This window comes from Nicotiana tomentosiformis, chromosome 8 (genome assembly GCF_000390325.3).
Source record: "Nicotiana tomentosiformis chromosome 8, ASM39032v3, whole genome shotgun sequence".
Classification (NCBI taxonomy): domain Eukaryota; kingdom Viridiplantae; phylum Streptophyta; class Magnoliopsida; order Solanales; family Solanaceae; genus Nicotiana; species Nicotiana tomentosiformis.
Window position 1 is genome coordinate 21,596,723 of NC_090819.1, and position 20,300 is coordinate 21,617,022.

At 36.5% G+C, this 20,300-nt stretch overlaps 1 protein-coding gene across 1 annotated transcript; it reads right to left on the minus strand.

Moving 5' to 3' along the window:
* Positions 1-16,945: 16,945 nt before the first annotated feature.
* On the minus strand, positions 16,946-17,860 carry LOC138897164 (uncharacterized). Its single transcript, XM_070183122.1, has one exon. It carries the CDS (start codon positions 17,858-17,860, stop codon positions 16,946-16,948), a length of 915 nt encoding a protein of 304 aa, XP_070039223.1.
* Positions 17,861-20,300: the final 2,440 nt, after the last annotated feature.

Consider the following 20,300-nt stretch of genomic DNA (forward strand, 5'->3'; position numbering starts at 1 on the left):
GTGCCAGGGGTCGTCCCAAAGCTATCAAACCACGGTGTAACCTTACTATGCATATACCTGGGGGTAATCCCACGTCACCCTGCTCCATATAGGCCTGCTAACGCAATATAACTAGAGATCCTTACTTCAACCTTGGTCCTTAAACCTTAGAATTCAATCTCTAACATCCAGAATTTATTAAAAAACCCGAATCTCACATCTACACACTGTATAAACCTGAACAAGTTGTATTAGGTCATAAACATAACCCCAAGATGAAATCACACGGTACATCCCATCACTCAGACACTCACAACAGGAACTACTGACCACCATTACTGCCCAAAAACAAATCTGGTACTGGTAGAAAACCTCATATCGATTAGAGCCTCGTTAAAAACCTTCATACCCTGCCGATGATGAAATAAACACGCATAACCTCTTAACTACTCATCTGATCAATAAGCCAAAAAACTCACTCGTCCAACCAGGGTCGTTGCCCAAATCCTCAGCAGTATTTAGTATTATTCTTCCAAACCTTCCTCATACCAATACAATAGTGCCATTCTCAAGTCTAGAAACCTCATCTCAGCCAATACAAGCAGCCCCACCGACAAGTATCAACAATAATCATATGGAGCCCTATACAACACGGTCCCGAACACCAACAAGTAATAATTCAGACATGACAGATAATAGTAAGAAGCTAAATAAGAAGACTACTAAACAAGATAAGCAGGAAGGGAAATTTTAGCATTTTCCTATGAACTATTTTCAACAAGGTGGAAGCAAAACTTCACAAAGTAAGCATCAGATGTTACATTTCATCACAGTACCGTTGCGGAGTGCAACCCGATCCTATCATATCAATCCACATAGGGTACCCATCGAGCCATAATACTCGGGCTCACTGATCATATGTGCATCAATATCAAACACAATAGAGTGCACAAAATATAACTGTGGGAAATATTATTAGGAACACACAATACTGGAAGGACAAGCACAGCTATGGTGCAATAAGCAAATCAACATCACGAAGGCCATCTCGCCTATAGCGCCATGAGGCCTAAATTGAATTACAATATGCATGCGAAGAACCATGTAACCCTCACAAACCGTCATAGCATAAAAGAGGAACACGTAACACGGACCAAGGCGCAAATAGAATTTATTCCGCCCGACGATATACCTGTGGTAACAGCTATGCAGGAGCAAGCAAATCTGATCCGGTACAGAATACACATCCTCATTGGGCCTACCAATGGGCCCCCAAATCAACTCCGATCATCCCCGAATGGACAAATAGCCCTCCAAATGTCCACAAGGACATAACCATAACACATACTATCATCTGGCTAGCTTTGGACATATTTCACAGTCCACAACCACGAAACAATCTGCTTCTGAGAACTCCCAGTCTCCAAATCCATAGAACACACGAATCACCCTACCTGATCCCAACTTCACCGCCCAAATGTCTAACACATCTCTCGCATACGATCATCCCACGAGGAATACTTTTATAATTCTTTCATGCCATATAACAAAATCTGAATCTCAGCAGTCGACTAACCAAGCGAGCATCGCAATATCAATGATGCATCCATAAGTCAAAACATAATGTGCCCTCTGAAATGCACACCCTTCTCAGGCAATACCAAGTAGTAATAGCATCCATTTAGACATCTGAAATCGTCCGTGCTGTCTAAGAATTCATGACCTTCCCTTCAAAACTGAACCGTGACCCTGCACATGCAAAACTCAATCCCGATCGGTTAGAAACCTTCTATTTGATCTCATCTAGGAGGAAATCCCAATACGCAACATGTCCCTCACACCAGTAGGAAATATTCACCTCGAATCGTGATAGAAATCATTAAGAACCACATAACCAAGCCATCAGAACCGAATCCCTCCCACTCAACCAAGCCACACAGTTGCCGAAAACCCATGAGCATTGCCACGAAACACTTGTGGAGACTCACCATATCGTAAGTACCCAAAGAACCGATCATATCATTACCGTGTTGATCCAAGTTACTATCAAACTGCCATGTTTCCTATGAGTTCCTTCCAAATTACCCTAAAGTTGATACCCCTTCCTTGCGAGAACACCATGATCCTTACCCCAAGTCGTTGTATTCCCTCTTAGCACCCCAAAGTACCACAACCAAGGCACCCACTCTGATGAGACCTTTTGTGAGTCTAAGGCCGTTTCCTCCACCACTTAGTCTTCCTGTTAATGAAATGCATAATCCATAATGATATAGAAATACCGCGAGCCTCGATACCATCCAATGTAAATCTTAAACTCTAGCCACAACTGCTATGCCACCACTTAATCTTCTTGAGTCTGAACTCATCAATAAGGCATGAGAATCAAATCCGTTCCATAATTAAACAACATGGAAAACCTTCCAACACACTCATAACTCGGGAATACACAACACATCGAGACAGAAATCAAGCACCCATCAGTCCTTTTTACACCTCAAGCAGACTCTTCTCGTCGCCTTCAAATCATCTGAACATAGACCGCAGTCACATCCTACTCATCATTTAGTCATCCAACCACTCGCCGACTATAAGTTCTACTCATAGGAACACTACCGAACGTATAAGTCCAAAAGCACATGCACACACAACCAAAATTCCCGTGCTCAAGCCGCAGTCAAAACCCGGCCTCAAGTCCTCCAGGCTGACCCATCATCAACACACAGAAATGACATCTCACCCCTCATCCATGGAATCACAAGCCATTGATACTCAGCCGATACCGAGCACTCACATGTAGGAAAATAATGAAGAATTATCTGAACTTTTACAAATAACCCAAGAACTGGTAGTACGAATCATGAGCTTCTAAGACTTGGAACTTACAAAAATGATACAAATAATTACACGATCTGTTTGAAAGTTACATAAATAGATTAACAAAATCTAAAGCTACCAAGGACAAGTGGCAGCTATATCCGGAATGCACGAACATCTTCATGGTCAGCTCCCGACATCACCAGCAGCTGCGCTCCAAAAATCTGCACGCAAGGTGTAAAAGTGTAGTATGAGTACAACCGACCCCATGTACCCAGTAAGTATTTTGTCTAACCCCGTCGAAGTTGTAAAGAGGCTTTTTAGTAAAAAGATGCTCACTAATAAAATTTGTAATGTAACTAACAATAGCACTACACTACAGTATAACATGATAGAGTACACGAAACAAATGTACAAAGCAATAACAGAGTACTAGAAGAGATCACAATTCAAACAGTTTCCAATATCTTGACCAACCCTTTCCTTAGAGTGAAACCCAATGAACCACAATAATCACCTCAAAATTTTCATAGTGTGAGAGAAACACTCAAGACATCGAATTCAACGGCACGACAACACCCTTCGTGGATTTATCTCATCCTCACCAAATATGCGTAAAACAGTACCAACCGAAGGGCAGAAATACCGATAACAGAAATGACAAAGTAGGAAATACACATGTAGTAATAATTAACGAGTATGTACATCAGGACATTAGTAACAGACTAGGCGGAAAGCATAAAGGTAATGAACACAATTAGGAAAAGGAATGTAACTTCAACTAACTAGCATAATGGAGGCATGAAGATAGATATAATGAATAAGAAAGGGGACGCATGATCCTTATAAGTTAACAGGTAGAGACATGAATGACTAACATGGAAGAAGACATGTACCTAAGCGCAACAAGACAGATATGACATGGACGTAATTATAACAGCAGGAAGTAGGCATGATATTTACAAGTTAAACAAGTAGAAGGCATGGGCAACACAACAACAATTGAGATAGAGAATAAGGACAAAACAATAATGACAAGTCACATATGAACCATAAGTACGACAGTAACAATTCAAGGTAAATACATGAATATGTTTGCAAGAAACGGATATCACAACATAATGCATGTCCCTCATCCTCACTTGCACGGAAACACCCTTCGTGCCATGAACTCGCAATAACACAAAAGCATGATAATATAAATGTAATGGCACGACATCACCCTTCGTACTTTTACTCACATAACATGGCACGACATCACCCTTCGTGCTTTTACTCACAAATGATATGGCACGGCATCACCCTTCGTGCTTTTACTCTCAATAATATGACACCACATCACCCTTCATGCTTTTACTCTCAGATAATATGGCACGACATCACCCTTCGTGCTTTACACTCTCCCTCACATGATAATGTATAAACAATGGTACAACATCACCCTTCGTGCTTTACACTCTTCCTTAGCAGTTATATGTATATCAATGACAAACAAGACAAGAAGCATAAATAACGTTAAGGAGAGTGTTTAAATGAATATTCCAAATGAATCCCATTCACGACTTTCCAAGCCAATAATAGTGCAATAAACCTGCAAGAACCTTATTATTCAAGTATCCCGACAAATCTCACAATGATCTATAGCACAAGTATAGTTGAGAATTGATTAAAGATGCTTACCCAATGATTTGGTATGAAAATCCCTTCATAAAATTGCCTCCTATCGAAGCTAGGATTCAAAATATAACAAAATGAGCCAAATCTCGAAAATTCTCAGCATTTAGCAGGTTGCAGATGTCGCATTTGCGACAGGGGGTTCATAAATGCGACCCCCACAAATGCGAACAATATATCGCAAATGCGAGCTGGAGGTTTTCCTGCTAATGCGAGGAATTTTTTGCAAAAGCGAATTCCTGCTCAGCAGCTCGGGTTCGCAAATGCGAGGCTGCTTCGCAAATGCGATAGTCGCATTTTCAACCAAAACATAGCAAATGCGATGACACTAGTACCAGCACTCAAAAATCATGAAAAATCATTCTGAAACCAATTCGAAACTCACCCGAGCCCTCGGGGCTCTAAACCAACTATGCACACAAGTCTAAAAATATTTTACAAACTTGCTCGCACGATCAAATCGCCAAAATAACACCTAGAACTACGAATTGAACACCAAAATCAAATGAAAGTTTCAAGAAAACTTGAAAACCTCTATTTCAACAACCATATGTTTGAATTACGTCAAACCAACTTCGAATGGCGCCAAATTTTGCAGACAAGTTCCATGTGATAAAACAAACCTACTCGAAACTTCAAATCACGTATAGCAACGTCGAAACAGTGAATCGCACCTCCATTAAAAATCAATGAACCTTGAAACTTCAAATTCTACAACCGATGCCGAAACCTATCAAATCACATCCAATTGACCTCGAATTTTGCACACAAGTCACACTTGGCATTACGGACCTACCAACTTTCGGAATTGAAATTCGACCCCGATATAAGAAAGTCCACTACCGCTCAAACTTTTCAAAAATCCAACTTTTCCATTTGAAGACTAATTCGACTACGGACCTCCAAATTACAACCTGGACACGCTTCTAAGTCCTAAATCACCCAACGGAGCTAACAGAACCCCATTCTGAGGCCTCAAACTACCGAGCAAAGTGCAGATGCTCAAAACAACCAGTCGGGTTGTTACATCACATAACAATTGCAAAGTACATATTGAGCAGTAAATGGGAGAACGAGGCTGTAATACTCAAAACGACCGGTCGAGTCGTTACGAACAATGAGTCTGGAGGTCTCACAAAATAAAAGTGCATAAAAAATGAAAGTACATAAAGCCTAATATCAAAGTCATGTGTAAAACACTCCTTTGATAGTACAAAAAGAACTAAGAACTATGATCCTTGAAAAGGCCTATTTGCACATGACTCACAAAATATTCTTGAATATTTGTCTCTCATTGCTTTTGATTGTGGGCATTTGTACTTGTTATCTTGAGGATTAGGCAGGTCCACATGATCTCTTTGAAAGAAATATAATCCTAACAAGGATTGCTTTGTAAGCCGATTGCACGCTAAACCTTCCAAAATGCAAGTCCAGGTCAAGACAATAATGGTATTGTTGTGGCTTTGGCTCTTTGTTACACGTTCATGCCTGCTTCTTCTTATTGTGATCCTGCTGTTGATAGCTTCCTCATATGTGGTAGATGTCCATTGTAGCTGGTAGCTCCTCTAAATATTGCTAAAATGATCCGCATAAAGCTGAGAAATCCCCTAGGTAATCATATTTGATCCGGGCAGTAGAAACTATTTACGCATGTAGCTGATCATTGTGACTTGATGTGCTCTACTGGTATTACCTTGTGTGATCCTCGGGGAGTGGTAGATGCAAAGGATTTTGCATTTTATAGTATAATCTTCCCCGTTTCCATCATCCTTGATATGTATGTGGATCCAAATGTTAAGGCTAATGTGCAACCTTCTTTTTCCCTTATTGAGTGTGCTTTTGGGCTGGCCTAAATAGTGGTTGCACCTATAGGTAATGAGTATCAAAGGTACTAATACCACCCTAATAGATTTGGCCAAAACATAGAGCCAAACCCCCTCCGAAGTGCCTGCAAAATCAGAAAACATGTTAGAGAAAAAATCCTTCCTTCTCTCCTCCCTAAGGATTTGAGTTGGAAGTGTAATGTGATCTCCCTCCCCTGTAGTTTGTCTCATTCTTCCATCATACATTCTCCTCCTCTTCTTAGCTACAAGATACTCCCCCTACTCTTCATCTTATCTTCCAACTCCATCATCAATTAGCATTTGGCTTGGCAATTCTTACCCTTATGTAGGGTATTTGGAGCTTGTCACTATTCAATATCCTTCTCCCTTGTGTGTCCAGTTCCCAAAAGGAATGCACCTGTACCACGTGCTGCTGACCCAGTGTCAAATTAGCTAAATGATCTGGTAACTTGTTACATTCCCTCAATACGTGAAATATCTGAAAATCACCCTTAGACAGTAGTATTTTGATTTCATCTATTTGATTAGCAATGCTCCAAGGTGGTTCCCAAACTTTATCTAGCACTCTTTTCATAAGTAAAGAATCAGTTTCAATTATTCAAGGAGGAAATTGCATTTGAGTTATGTAACTTAGAGCCTCCAGAATGGCCCGTGCCTCAGCTACATTATTAGTTGCACCCTCAACTACATATGCCTGTGCATAGTTAATATCTCATATTCCATCCCTTATACAGAAGCCATATGATGCTCCTCCATTGACATCTCTACATGCCCCATCAGTATTGCATTTTATCCACCCCACAGGAGGTAATTCCCACAACACCTTAGTATACCTCTATTTAGGAATATGTTGTGACAGCTTCTCATGCAAGTCTGGCCAGTTTGCAGTAACACCCTTAAAGCCTGGTCTTCTCACCTTTAGCAGAATTTGGATTGAGGTTAAGGCTGGCAAGCGGGCCGGTCCAGGCCCTGGACCGGCTTGGGACCGCGGGCCAAACGGCTAAACGGGCCAGGACCGTTTGGTCCGGTATTAGCGGGCCTGCTCCGGTCGCGTGGGCCGGTCCTATGATTTGAGTCCGTCAGGTCCGGTACGGGACCGGCCCGATCCCTTAGCGGGCTAAACGGTCCAAACGACTATTTTTTTTTAAAAAAAAATAGCTGTTGGGCTGTCAAAAATAGCCGTTGGCTATTTATGAAATATCCATTTAAAATAGTCATTTAACCCCTCAACTTTGTTTTAATCCCAAACTTTTTATAATTACACTTTTTCCCTATTTTTAACTATAAATACCCCATCATTATTTTATTTTTTCTTACAAAATCATCAATCTATCACAATCTCTCTCTAATTTACTTCTATAATTGCTACTATTGCTTACTTTATTGTTACAATTTGTGAAACAATTATGAAGTTGGTGAATTGAAGTCTTCAACGATAATCAATTTCCAACAAGTTGTTCGTCAATTCGGTAAACTCGTTCCAACTCTTAAGTTTTAATATTATAATTTTGTTTATTTTATTTACTTTGCTTGATTAATTAAGATGGCTTATTCCTTAAAAAATATGTTTAGTAAAAATAAGGGAAAATCGAAGAGTGGTGAATCTAGTGGCCAATATGTTCCTCCTCCACTTCCCCCGGCTCCCCGACCCAAACATGTTACCCATCCTACACCTCCTATTCTTGATAGCGATAATAGTTTATTATAATTTACCAAGAGTAAATTTTGCCATAATATTGCACCCGGTGAACAATTAAACCATGAATATATGAATGCTCTTTATGGTAATCCAACTATTGATGAAAATGATGATGAAAAAATAGATTTTGATGAAATGCAACTGGATGACGATACACCCACTAGTCCTGCTCCTGAAGTTAACCCAACTAATAATAATCTAGATGATCCCCCGTCTGACCCTCCCATTAGTGCCCCTACTTTTTCTAGACAACCTTCTAAACGGGCAGAAACATCTCTTGTTTGGTAATTTTTACTCAACTAAGAGAAAATAATAGGGCTAATTGTAAAACTTGTGGCAAAGACTTAGTTTTTCAATATGTTTTCAATATGTTGGAAGTCGGGAGGGGACGGGAAGTTTGACTAGACACATATTGCTACACCCTCAAGATAAAGCTAGATATTTTCATATGAAAGCTTTGGCTGAGGGGACAAGTGCACCTAGTCAGGCTGACCTTAGTACCGGGTCAAATCAATTTCAACCGGGAATTAACACTGTTACCGGTGGTATTTTATATTATAATCCAAAAAAAGACTGAGAAGAATTGACAAAAATAGTTACTGTTATGTGCTTACCCTATAGTTTTTCTTCTAACCCCCACTTTGTGCATTATATTATAAAAGTTTATAATCCTACTTATAAAGGTTTTCCTCGCACAACTGTAAAGAGTGATATTTATAAATATAAACATGAATATGAACAATATTTGCGCTATTTATTTACTCATATAAATTGTCGTCTTGCTATTACAACTGATATTGGTAGAAGTGGTAATGACTGTGATTACCTTACTGTTACCAGTCATTGGATTGATGAGCATTGGATAATGCAAAAGCGTATTATTGCTTATAGAATAATTAATTCATGTCACGCAGGGCTGTTTATTTCTAGCATGATTGCGGATATTTGTAGATATTTTTGCATTAGTGATAAAATAATGTCAGTTTCAATGGATAATGCTACTAGTAATACAAATGTTGTAGCCTTGCTTACCACTACACTAAGTCCTGCATTTAGTAACATTTTTCATGTTAGATGTATTTGTCATATTTACCATTTAATTGTGGGTGATGGTATGCGAATTTTAAATGTTGAAATTGAAAAGGTTAAAATGGCTCTTAATTGGCTTTTTTATTCAAACCGTAGAAGTAGACTTAGAGAATATTTTAAAAGATGCGATGAATTTGGCCTAAGAGAAAGAAAGGTTCCTAAACCTTGTCCAACTAGATGGAATTACATGTATGAAAGTTTAGTTGTTGCATATGAATATAGAAACCCCATAAACTCAACGTTTAATGCTCATGTAAGTGATGATGATGAGCACCTTACAAATGCGGATTGGGCTAATGTTAAAATGCTTGTAGATTTTTTAGAAAAATTCCATATTGCTACAAATGAATTTTCTAGGCAATATTATCCTACTATTTCTAACTGTTTAGTTTATATTGCAGAACTTGCAAATTTGTTTGATCATTTTTCAGAGGGTGGGGAAATTTATCAACTTGCTATTGATTCCATGAGAAAAAAGTTTAAAAAATATTTTTTCCCTATTCCCCCTATTTATGGTATTGCTGCATTGTTAAATCCTACTATGAAATTAGGAGGTCCTCAATTTTGGTATAAAACTGTTTATAATGGTTTAGCACTTGAAGATGAGGAGTTGTCTAAACTTCCGAATGCAATAGCCTCAATTAAAATAAATGTTCAAACTATTTATAATGCTTATCAAGTTGCATTAGATCATGCTAGACCAAATGTTCCAACTCCTTCTTCTTCTAGTTCTCAATCATCTAAAAGAACTGCGGGAGTAAGAGCACTTAGTGTTTGGGCAGGGTTCAGGGGTTCTCAAGGTTCTAGTACTAGTAATTTTTCACAACTAAATGAGCTTGAAGTTTATTTGTCATAGGGAATTGAGGAAGTGAATCCCGACAGCTCCTTTAATATTTTGGAATGGTGGAAGGATAAAGAAAAACACTTTCCGATTCTTCCAAGGATGGCCCGAGATATTTTAACTATTCAAGCTTCAACAGTGACATCAGAGAGCGCTTTCAGTCAAGCAAGACTTTAACTCGGTGATTATAGAGTGTCTATAAGGGAGAGCTTGAAAAAATCAGTACTTTTCAGAGATTGGATCCGTTCGGAAAGAAGAAATTTTGGACTTGCTGAATCACAACCAGAGGTAGACGAAGCTTACGAAGAAATGCTAGCTGAACTTGAGGAGGATGATGCTTCGCCTGAAAGCGGTGATGACCAAGCTTCATTTCCGCCACCACCAACGAAAATTCCTCCGGACCTTGAAGGATTTATGAAATTTGTAAGAGATACCATGTAAATTAATATGTAACTTGTATTTTGGCACATCTTGATTAGTTTCTTTTTCTTCTCAATGGTGGTATTAGCACCTTGTTGTGCTCATTCCATAGGGGGAAGGAAGACTAAGAAAGATATTGCCATGATTTTTAATGCTATAATAAAAATATAACGCATTGATTTAAATATCTCTTTACAATATTTTTGTCTTTTTATATATCTTAAGCTATACATATAGTATAATATAGTATAGTATAGTATAGTATAGTGTGTGTGTATATATATATATATTTATATAAGCTTATATTTATACTATACTATAGTCTATACTATATATATATCTCATAAGATATATAAGCTATATTCGATATACATATATATATATATATATATACTATACTATATATACATCTTAAGATATACTAAGTATACTAGATATACTATATATATATATATATATATATATATATATATAGTATAGTATAGTAGATATACATGTATATATAGTATATCTTAAGATGTATAATATCGAATATGGCTTATATACTATGTATATATAGTATAGTATAGTATATATATATATATATATATATATATAACTTAAGATATATAAGCTATATTCGATATACTATATATATATCTTAAGATATACTATATATACTATACTATACTATATATACATCTTAAGATATACTATATATACATAGTATACTAGATATACTAGATATATATATATAGTATAGTATAGTAGATATACATGTATATATAGTATATCTTAAGATGTATATATAGTATATAAATCGAATATAGCTTATATATAGTAAGATGTATATATATTATAGTATAGTATAGTATAGTATATAAGCTATATATATATATATATATATATATATATATATATATATATATATATATATATATATATATGTATATCGAATATATCGAATATAGCTTATATATCTTAAGTTGTATATATATAGTATATACTATACTATAATATATATACATCTTACTATATATATTATATATATCTTAAGATGTATACTATCGAATATGACTTATATACTATGTATATATAGTATAGTGTGTGTATATATAAGATGTATATATAAAGTATAGTGTGTGTATATATATATATCTTAAGATGTATATATAGTATATCTTAAGATGTATACTATCGAATATGACTTATATACTATGTATATATAGTATAGTGTGTGTGTGTGTGTGTGTGTGTATATATATATATATATATATATATATATCTTAAGATGTATATATATACACTATAATATACTATATAAATACTATAATATATATACATAGTTTATAAGTCATATTTGATAGTATACATCTTAAGATATACTATATATACATCTTACTATATATATATATATATATATATATATATAGCTTATATATCTTAAGATGTATATATATCTTAAGATCTACTATACTATACTATATATATATAGTATATCTTAAGATGTATATATAGTATATTTTAAGATGTATACTATGTATATATAATATAGTATATATATATTTTAAGATGTATATATAGTATATAAATAGAATATAGCTTATATATCTTTATTACTATTTTTTTTCTCTAACTTCTATAAAATAAAATTAAAAATAGAAAGTTTATGTTAGGCCGGTTTAGGCCCGTTTAGGCCCGGGACCGGCCCACTTAACCCGGGACCGTTAGTTCGTGGTCCCGGTCCCGAGCCGGTTCCAGCAATAAGCCCGCGAAGCCCGGAACCATTTAGGACCGGACCGCATAGGACCGGCCCACTTAGGACCGGGTCCGCGAAGCCCACTTAGGACCGGGCCCGGCCCACTTTTCACCCTTAATTGAGGTTGAGATTTGAAAGATCAATCTATTTATAGACACATTCTTCCCATGCTTTCCAGAATTTCTCTTCTTCCACAAATGCCAAACGATCAAACTTGGCATAACTTGATATATTTCCTTCAAGATTGTATTAACAAGTTTGCTCCACCATGAATTTATCACTTGCACAAGTTTCTTCTCATATGTTCTAATCCCTGCAGGTGCACCATAATAATTCCAAACATATCTTACAGCTGGTGATGTTAGAAACACATGAGGCAGTGTCTCTTGTTTAGGATTCCTATAGCACCAACACCTTGATCTTATGAAATATCCCAGCATTAGAAACCAGTCATCCAATGGTAAATTTGCCTTCCACAGTCTCCATAAGAAGAAACTTATCTTGAAAGGGAGTCCCTTTACCCAAAAGAATTTGTATAGCTTGCTTTCTTCTTTTCTTTTCCTTATATATTGCCAAGCAGACTTCACTGTAAAATGTCCCTTTGTTTCCAGCTTCCACCAAGGCTTATCTTTCATTGAAAGATCTCAAGGTGATGTGATTGTCTCCAGAATATGGTCAGCTAGCTCATCAGGCAGTAATTCCCTTAGTAGCACTTCATTCCACGCCCCATTTTCAACCACTTCATCAACATGCTTTATAGATTCATCACATCAATGATCTGGACCTGAAGCATGGTAAAGAGCTCCAAGTCCAGTCCAATTGTCATACCAGAAATAGGAGTTGCCATTCTTCAATTGCCACACTTGATGTTATACCTCATCTCTCATTTACAATATTTTTCTCCATGCATGAGATCCTTTTCTCCAAGGTACTAACACCTCATTGATCTTCTTGTAATACTTATTTCTCATAAATGTAGACCACAATGAGTCTTTTGTTCTATAGTTCCACCAAATCTTGGTAAACAAAGCCTTATACTCATCATGTAAGGATCTGAAATCCTTACCTCCCTCACTTTTAGGAAGACATAAGTTGTCCCATGAAGCCCAATGTCTTGCCCTTCCATTGCCTAAATTGCTCCAGTAAAACCTAGCAAACATCTTGTGCAATTGGTTGATCATATATGCTGGTGGATTTACAGTTGACAAGAGATAAATTGGCATACTCTCCAACACATGTGAGATGAGAACTGCTCTACCACCAATTGATAGTAACTTACCCTTCCATGATGATAACCTCTCATGTACTTTGAAGATGATATTCTTATAAAATTCTTTCCCCATCCTGTTATAGAATATAGGACAGCCCAAGTATGTAAATGGGAATGAGTGTCTTTGGAATTCAGTAATCAAGTGGACAGTGCTTACTTCATCTGCTTGATCTCCTTCATGAATATAAAAGGAAGACTTTTCTTTGTTAATCTTCTGACCTGAAGCTGCCTCATATTCCTCTAACACATTCATGATAAGCTGCACTACCCCATAGTGAGAGGAACAGAAGATAATAGTATCATCAGCGTTGGAAAGGTAATTAATGTTTTGACTCCACTTTGGCATACCAAAGCCTATGAAATCTGGGTTGTCAAATAATGCATCTAAAGCTCTCCAAGCACTTCAGCTGCTAGAAAAAATAATGTAGGAGAAAGTGGATCCCCTTATTTAACACCTCTAGATGATTTGAAAAAAATATTGGCTTGCCCATTAAGAAGCACTGAGTACTAGTTGTTGGAGACTAGTCTAAATATCATATCAATGAAAATCTCACCAAATCCCATCTGCCTCAATACCTTTGTCAAGAATAGCCATGAGACTCTATCATAAGCTTTTGCCATGTCCAATTTGATTACTACATTAGAAGGCTTCCATCTCAATATATTGTCTTTGATGATCTCTTGAGTTAACAAGATATTCTCCACAATGCTTCTTCCTTTGACAAAACCTGCCTGATTAGAAGAAATTAAAGAAGGCAGAAGCTCAATTAACCTATCATTGATCACTCTAGATATGATCTTGTTGGAGAAATTGCTCAAACTGATTGGCCTCATGTCTGAAAATGTAGCAACATTCTTCTTCTTTAGAAGCAACACAAAGTTTGTGTGAGTGATGAATTTTGGTAGTTCTGCACCACAAAAGAAGGCTATAACCATATTAAGCACATCATCACATACAACCTCCTAGCTAGCTTGATAAAACTGGTCAGTGAATCCATCTAGACCACTTGCACTATCCCCATTCAATCCAAAAGTTGTTGCCTTAATCTCCTCCATGGTTGGTTCTTCCCACAACTTTGCATTCTGATCCTGAGACACCATCCTAAGAACATGCTGAATAATATCAAAGTTAGTAGGAATTCTTACTTCTATGAACTGAGCCTGGAAAAACTCTACTGACTCCCTTGCCATATCTTCTTGTTATTCCAGCCAATTATCATTTTTGTCCAAAATTCTGGACACCTGCAACCCTTTCCTCTTGCCTCTCACATGAGCATGAAAGAACTTAGTGTTCCTATCACCATCCTTAAACCACTGCATTCCAGCCTTTTGTCTCCAAAATTCTTCTTCAACATGGTAATACCTTGTAAGGTCAGCTTCTACTTTGTGCAACTTAGCTCTATTTTGAGATGTTAGATTCAATTCAAACTCAATCTCGTGTACCTTAATAACATCCTCCAATGCTGCAATTTGTTAGAAAATATATCTAAATGTCTCCTTGCTCCAAGCTGCCACTGTAGTCTTCACCTTTTTCAGCTTACTTTGGAATAAAATGAATGGGTTCCCCATGGAATCAGCTACCCAATTCTCCTTCACCACTTTCAGAAAAGATTTATGCTTGGTCCAGAAATTTAAACACTTAATTGGTTTCTTAACTTGGACAGTGTCAATGTTGCAAGACAACAGGAGAGGAGCATGGTCAGAACCATACTTGATCAAGTGTTCAACCTAAAATACTGGGAATAAATCTAAGAACTGTTGATTTGCAAAGAACCTATAAAGCCTCTTAAAGATGCAACCAATGTCAGACCTCCCATTCCACCAAGTATACAGGCTCCCTTTGAAGCCAAGATTATATAATGCACATGTGTCCACATAATGTGCAAAGTCTTCAACTTCACTCAGGTACATAGGCCAGCCCCCATATTTCTCTTCCTCAGATAGAATCACATTGAAATCTCCTCCAACAAGCCAATGAGCTTCCATATATGAGGCTAAGTGATACATTGAATCCCATAGTTCAATTCTTTCAATAGCATCACATTTGGCATAAACTAGTTTCACATATAACTCTTTATTCAGATTCCTATGAAATAGCTTCAATGTAATTTGTTGTTCCATATTCATCACAATGTCAACATCAATAAATTCATCAACGAATGCCCATATCTTTCCGTTCACATTAGCATAAGCAGAATAAATCCCCAGCTTCCTTTTATACACCTCCAGCTTATTGATGTCTTGCCAAAGTTACATCAATCCTATCAAGTAAGAATTGTACTTTCTATGTAGGTTAAGAAATCTATTGAAAGCTTTTTATGTGTTTATAAACCTCACATTCCAAACCAGAGCATTATCCATAAGATTATTTGGAATTAGAGATCACACTCCTCTTTGGTTGCACCCTTAAAGGTATACTGTCTTTGATGTCTTTCTTTTGTCTCCTTGTAGGTTTACCAGCTGATTTCTTCTTGTCCACACTCTTGGGAGATATATCACCATCTCTTTCTTCTTGTTTAAAGTTAGCAGTTATAGATTCCTCCTCTATGTCTTCCCCCAAGTCTTCCTCTTCATCTTGTTCATCATCAACCTCCTTTAGGTCTAAAGGATTTGGTTCATGATTTTTGAATATCATTCCCAACTCCTTATGACTCCTATTATTGATTAGGATTCCTTTAGCCAAAATGCCACTTGTAACACTGAAAGTTTTCCCAGCTAAGAGCCCAGGATCATCAAAAACTGGAGCAGCTATTTGCACAACATTGTTGCTTTGCCCAAATTCCATTTGACTTGCCATAGGAGCAATAGCCATTTGATCATTAGCCCTATTTGTAGCCTCCTTCAATACCCCATAATTCAGTTCCTTATCCCTCATAGCCTCATGTATTGCCTTGAATTGCAGAGAATACACATCACCCAAGCTAGGGTTTCCTGTAGAATGACACCCATAAATTACTGTTCCATTGCCTTTAGGCATGTTAATTACAGTTGTTTGAGTTGGTAACCTTACAATATCAACTATTAGGTCAATATGAGCATTCCCAACTTGTTGATCAGCTGAAAACTCTACCGGATCACTTTCCTCCTTAGCCAAAAACTGGACAGTACCCCTAGGGATTACTGTTCTATTGGCTCCTTTCTTAGCTTAAGCTTTACCAACTGATCCACCTATGTAAGTAACCTCCTTATGTGTGCCTTGTCCTGCTCCAAGCATTAGATTAGCTATTGGTTTACTAGCCCCTTTCCCAAACTCAACCCTAGTTTTTGACATTCTAGGATTTACTGTAGCGATAAAGCTCACATCTGCTATCACTTCTTCAAACTTGTTGTGTCTTTCTTTCTTACTTCTAGTACTAAATATTGTGGTATTGTCTTCCATAATCTCAACCTCATCACTCCAAAGCTGTCTTTCAGAGCTGACCTTTACGCTTGCCCCATTCTCCTTGGAATCTCCATAAGTTTGTGATGGAATTTCATGGCATGAATGATTAACAACATTCATCTCCCTTAACTCCTCCTTACTCATGCCAAATCTCCTATGTACCCAATCAATTGTAGATTCCTTTTTATTAGACTCCTAAATCCCAATAACAGTAGGATTAGGAGCTACCTTTTCCATAATTTGCACTTCATTATTTTCCGGAGAAGTTTTCCCAATAGAACTAGGATTTGCCTTCTTTGCCTCATTCTTCTCCTTATTTAACACCTTTTCCACAGCTTCCTTTTTTATTTGCTTTTGTATCTCGATTTCACCTTTTTCTAACAAAGCAAATTGATTGCTTATTTTTACTGGATCATTCTTCTCTTCTTTTCCAGTACCAGCAACATTACTAGTTGCCCCCTTTCCTGTTGACTCCCTGTGATCATATGTTGGCTCAGTAGACACAACCTCCTCATTATCGATTATGTATACTCTACTATCTCGTTGATATTTATTCTTTCTCCTTTGCATCCATTCATTCTTGGTAACACTTGGTGCAGGTTTGCCCCTCACTTTTTCACTTGCCAATACCTTTGTTGAAGCAGCTGCAGTCCCAATCACCTCACCTTGCATCACAACAGCCTTCTCCTTATTCTGATCCTCACCCTCTTCTTTGAACTTCTTATGTAGCTCTGGATGAATAATCCAACATTCCTTTTCATTATGCCCTTGCTTCTTACACGTCTTACAGTACTTAGGCATATAATCATATTTGATTTTAATCCATTTCGATTCCTTAGGGCCAGTTTCATCTTCTTCTTCTATAATTTTTATCCTTTGAGGAAATATAGCTAATAAGTTTACTTCAACTTTGACCTTAGCACAGCTAGGTATTGTACCATTTTGAGTGGCCAAATCAATATGAAGAGACCTGCCTACATCATTAGCTAACGAGAACACAAAGTCCTTACCAAAAAAGTTAGGAGGGAGATCCAAAAATGATATCCATGGAATAGCAATATGTGTTTTCTCATCTGGCTTCCACCATGAACTCCACTTGGTGCATCTCATCTGCCATAAATCTCCTTATGCTTTCAAATAAAATGCCGGCTTGGACAATAGATGAATGTAATCCTCCGTAAGAGATAGTTTAATAAGAACATGTGTGTCTTCAATCAACCCAATCGAACATGGACCTTTAATCTCACACTGAATAGGAATAACATTCCTTAGTTCATGAATTATAGGTTTTTCATAAGAAAATTTTCCCAACACTGCCAGTTGTAATCCTTGTTGCGCGATAGACTGTTTTACTTCACTCTTCTTCCATCGAACAAGAGGCTCGCCATGTAAATACTCCACAGGTTTGAGTTGCACGTTAGGGTTCTGCATGGAGGCATTTAATGCTTGTGGTTTTAGTAGATTTACATACTGTTGGATTGAACTAGGGTTTATAGATGTTTTGGGGGGTTGTATAGAGTTGAGAGACGACTGACCAACCTCAGAAAAGGCTGGCCAGTGGCCTGAGCAGCCATGAAAGCTAGGGTTTAGACGTTCAGCGTAGGGTTTTTCATGAGAGAGAAGAGATCGGTTTGTTTCATTATCTGTTTGAAATAGTGTGTAGTCCAATCCAGATTTTAATTCCGCATAAAATATTGGTTACTTTTTAATGATTTTACAAATATTGGATATTTTTCGATTACTTATCCGAAAACTAGCTAGCCCCATGCTATTTTCACTTTATTTTGATATGGGGTAAACGAAGGATAGTTTACCCAAATTCGATAGATCATGGGCAATTTTGGCCTTTTTCGATTTTGTTTCAAATGACCGGTTAGTTTTTAAAGTAGTTTTATGCAAAAAAAACTAAGTACAGGGACATTATTTTTGTTGAATAGGTTGACAGAGAGCATTTTTATACCAACTCCAATATATTAGGAACAATTTTGACCTTTTTCCTTTTAACTTTTCCATTATACACGGGGGGGGGGGGGTGAGACTAGAGGGCGGACAATTGAACCCCATAAATAAGCTGAAAACTCCTGTAGCCAATTAATTATTTTTTAAAAGAAAAATGCAAACCTTGTCCCTGAAAAATATTTAAGACATATAGGATTCAATGTCTGGGAATAAAAAGGAAAAAGAAGTATGCATTTTCAAATTTGAAGTAAGAAAGAATAAGAAAAATAACAAGCATTGGCTAGAAAAAATAAAGCGTTGCCAAAAAAGAGAAACCAAGAGATTTTTTTTTTTTTTAAGAGAAAAAACTTGCTTCTTTATGTTGTTTGTTTTAGTTTTCTTAGGGGACCAAAGCTCAAGTTCTACGATGAATCTATGGAGCACAATCATTATCCTTCACAGCATAGACACCCAAAGTATAGAAAACTTAAGGTCTCCTCCTCCTCCTCCTCCTCCTCCTTTGTAAAAATAAAAATGACGGTGAATTTATATGGTGTTTGTGAACATGTTTTAAGGTAGTTTATGGTACTTTACAGTGGTGAGCTGCTGTGACACTTTATTTTTTACTACTGCTTAGGGTTTCTTCTTCTTCCTCTTCTTTTTAGTTGCAAAATAGATTTGTTAGATTTATTGTCGCTTTGACAAATTGATTATTGGGGTTTATTCTTGATGATATTTTGAGGGTATGTTTCAAATTTGAGTTCATTTGGAGTAGATTTAGGTGTTAAATCGTGTATTAGATTATTGAAATTCGAAAAATAAATTTCTGTTTCTGAGCAATTTGCACTTCAGACATATTTTTCCTTAAGTGCATGAAAACATTGGTTGCACTTCAGACCTATCTGACTTTAAGTGCATCTGAAGTGCAATTTTTTCACTTCAGACATATTTGGCGTTAAGTGCATAAAAACATTGGTTCCACTTCAGACCTATTTGGCCTTAAGTGCATCTAAGTGCAATTATTTTACTTCGGACCTATTTGGCCTTAATTATAAGTACATGAAAATATTTGTTGCACTTCAGACTTAATTGGCCTTAAGTACATTGCACTTCAGACTAATTTATTTTTTAAATTTCATACTAATAAGACTAAAGTTGATTGTAAAGTAGGTAAGCTTGCAAAGTTTTATGCAAAGTGGGTATAATGTCAATTGTGATATCAGATAATCATTATACATATATACAGACCAGAAAATACTTAAAATGGTATATTTTAATTAGCAACAATTAATTATATAAAAGCTACTATAATGGAATAATTTTATTTTATATATATATATATATATATATATATATATATATATGCAATATACCAAAATTATTCCGCAATATATGCAATATACCAAAATTATTCCGCAAAAGAATTATTCCATTATAGTACCTTTTCTATAATTAATTATTGCTAATTACAATATACCAGAATTATATTTTTTAGGTATTTTTTGGGTCTGTATATATGTATGATGATTATCTGGTATCACAATTATACATATGCTTAGCTTTTTATATAATTAAATATTGCTAACTAAATTAATATACTAAAACTATTCGA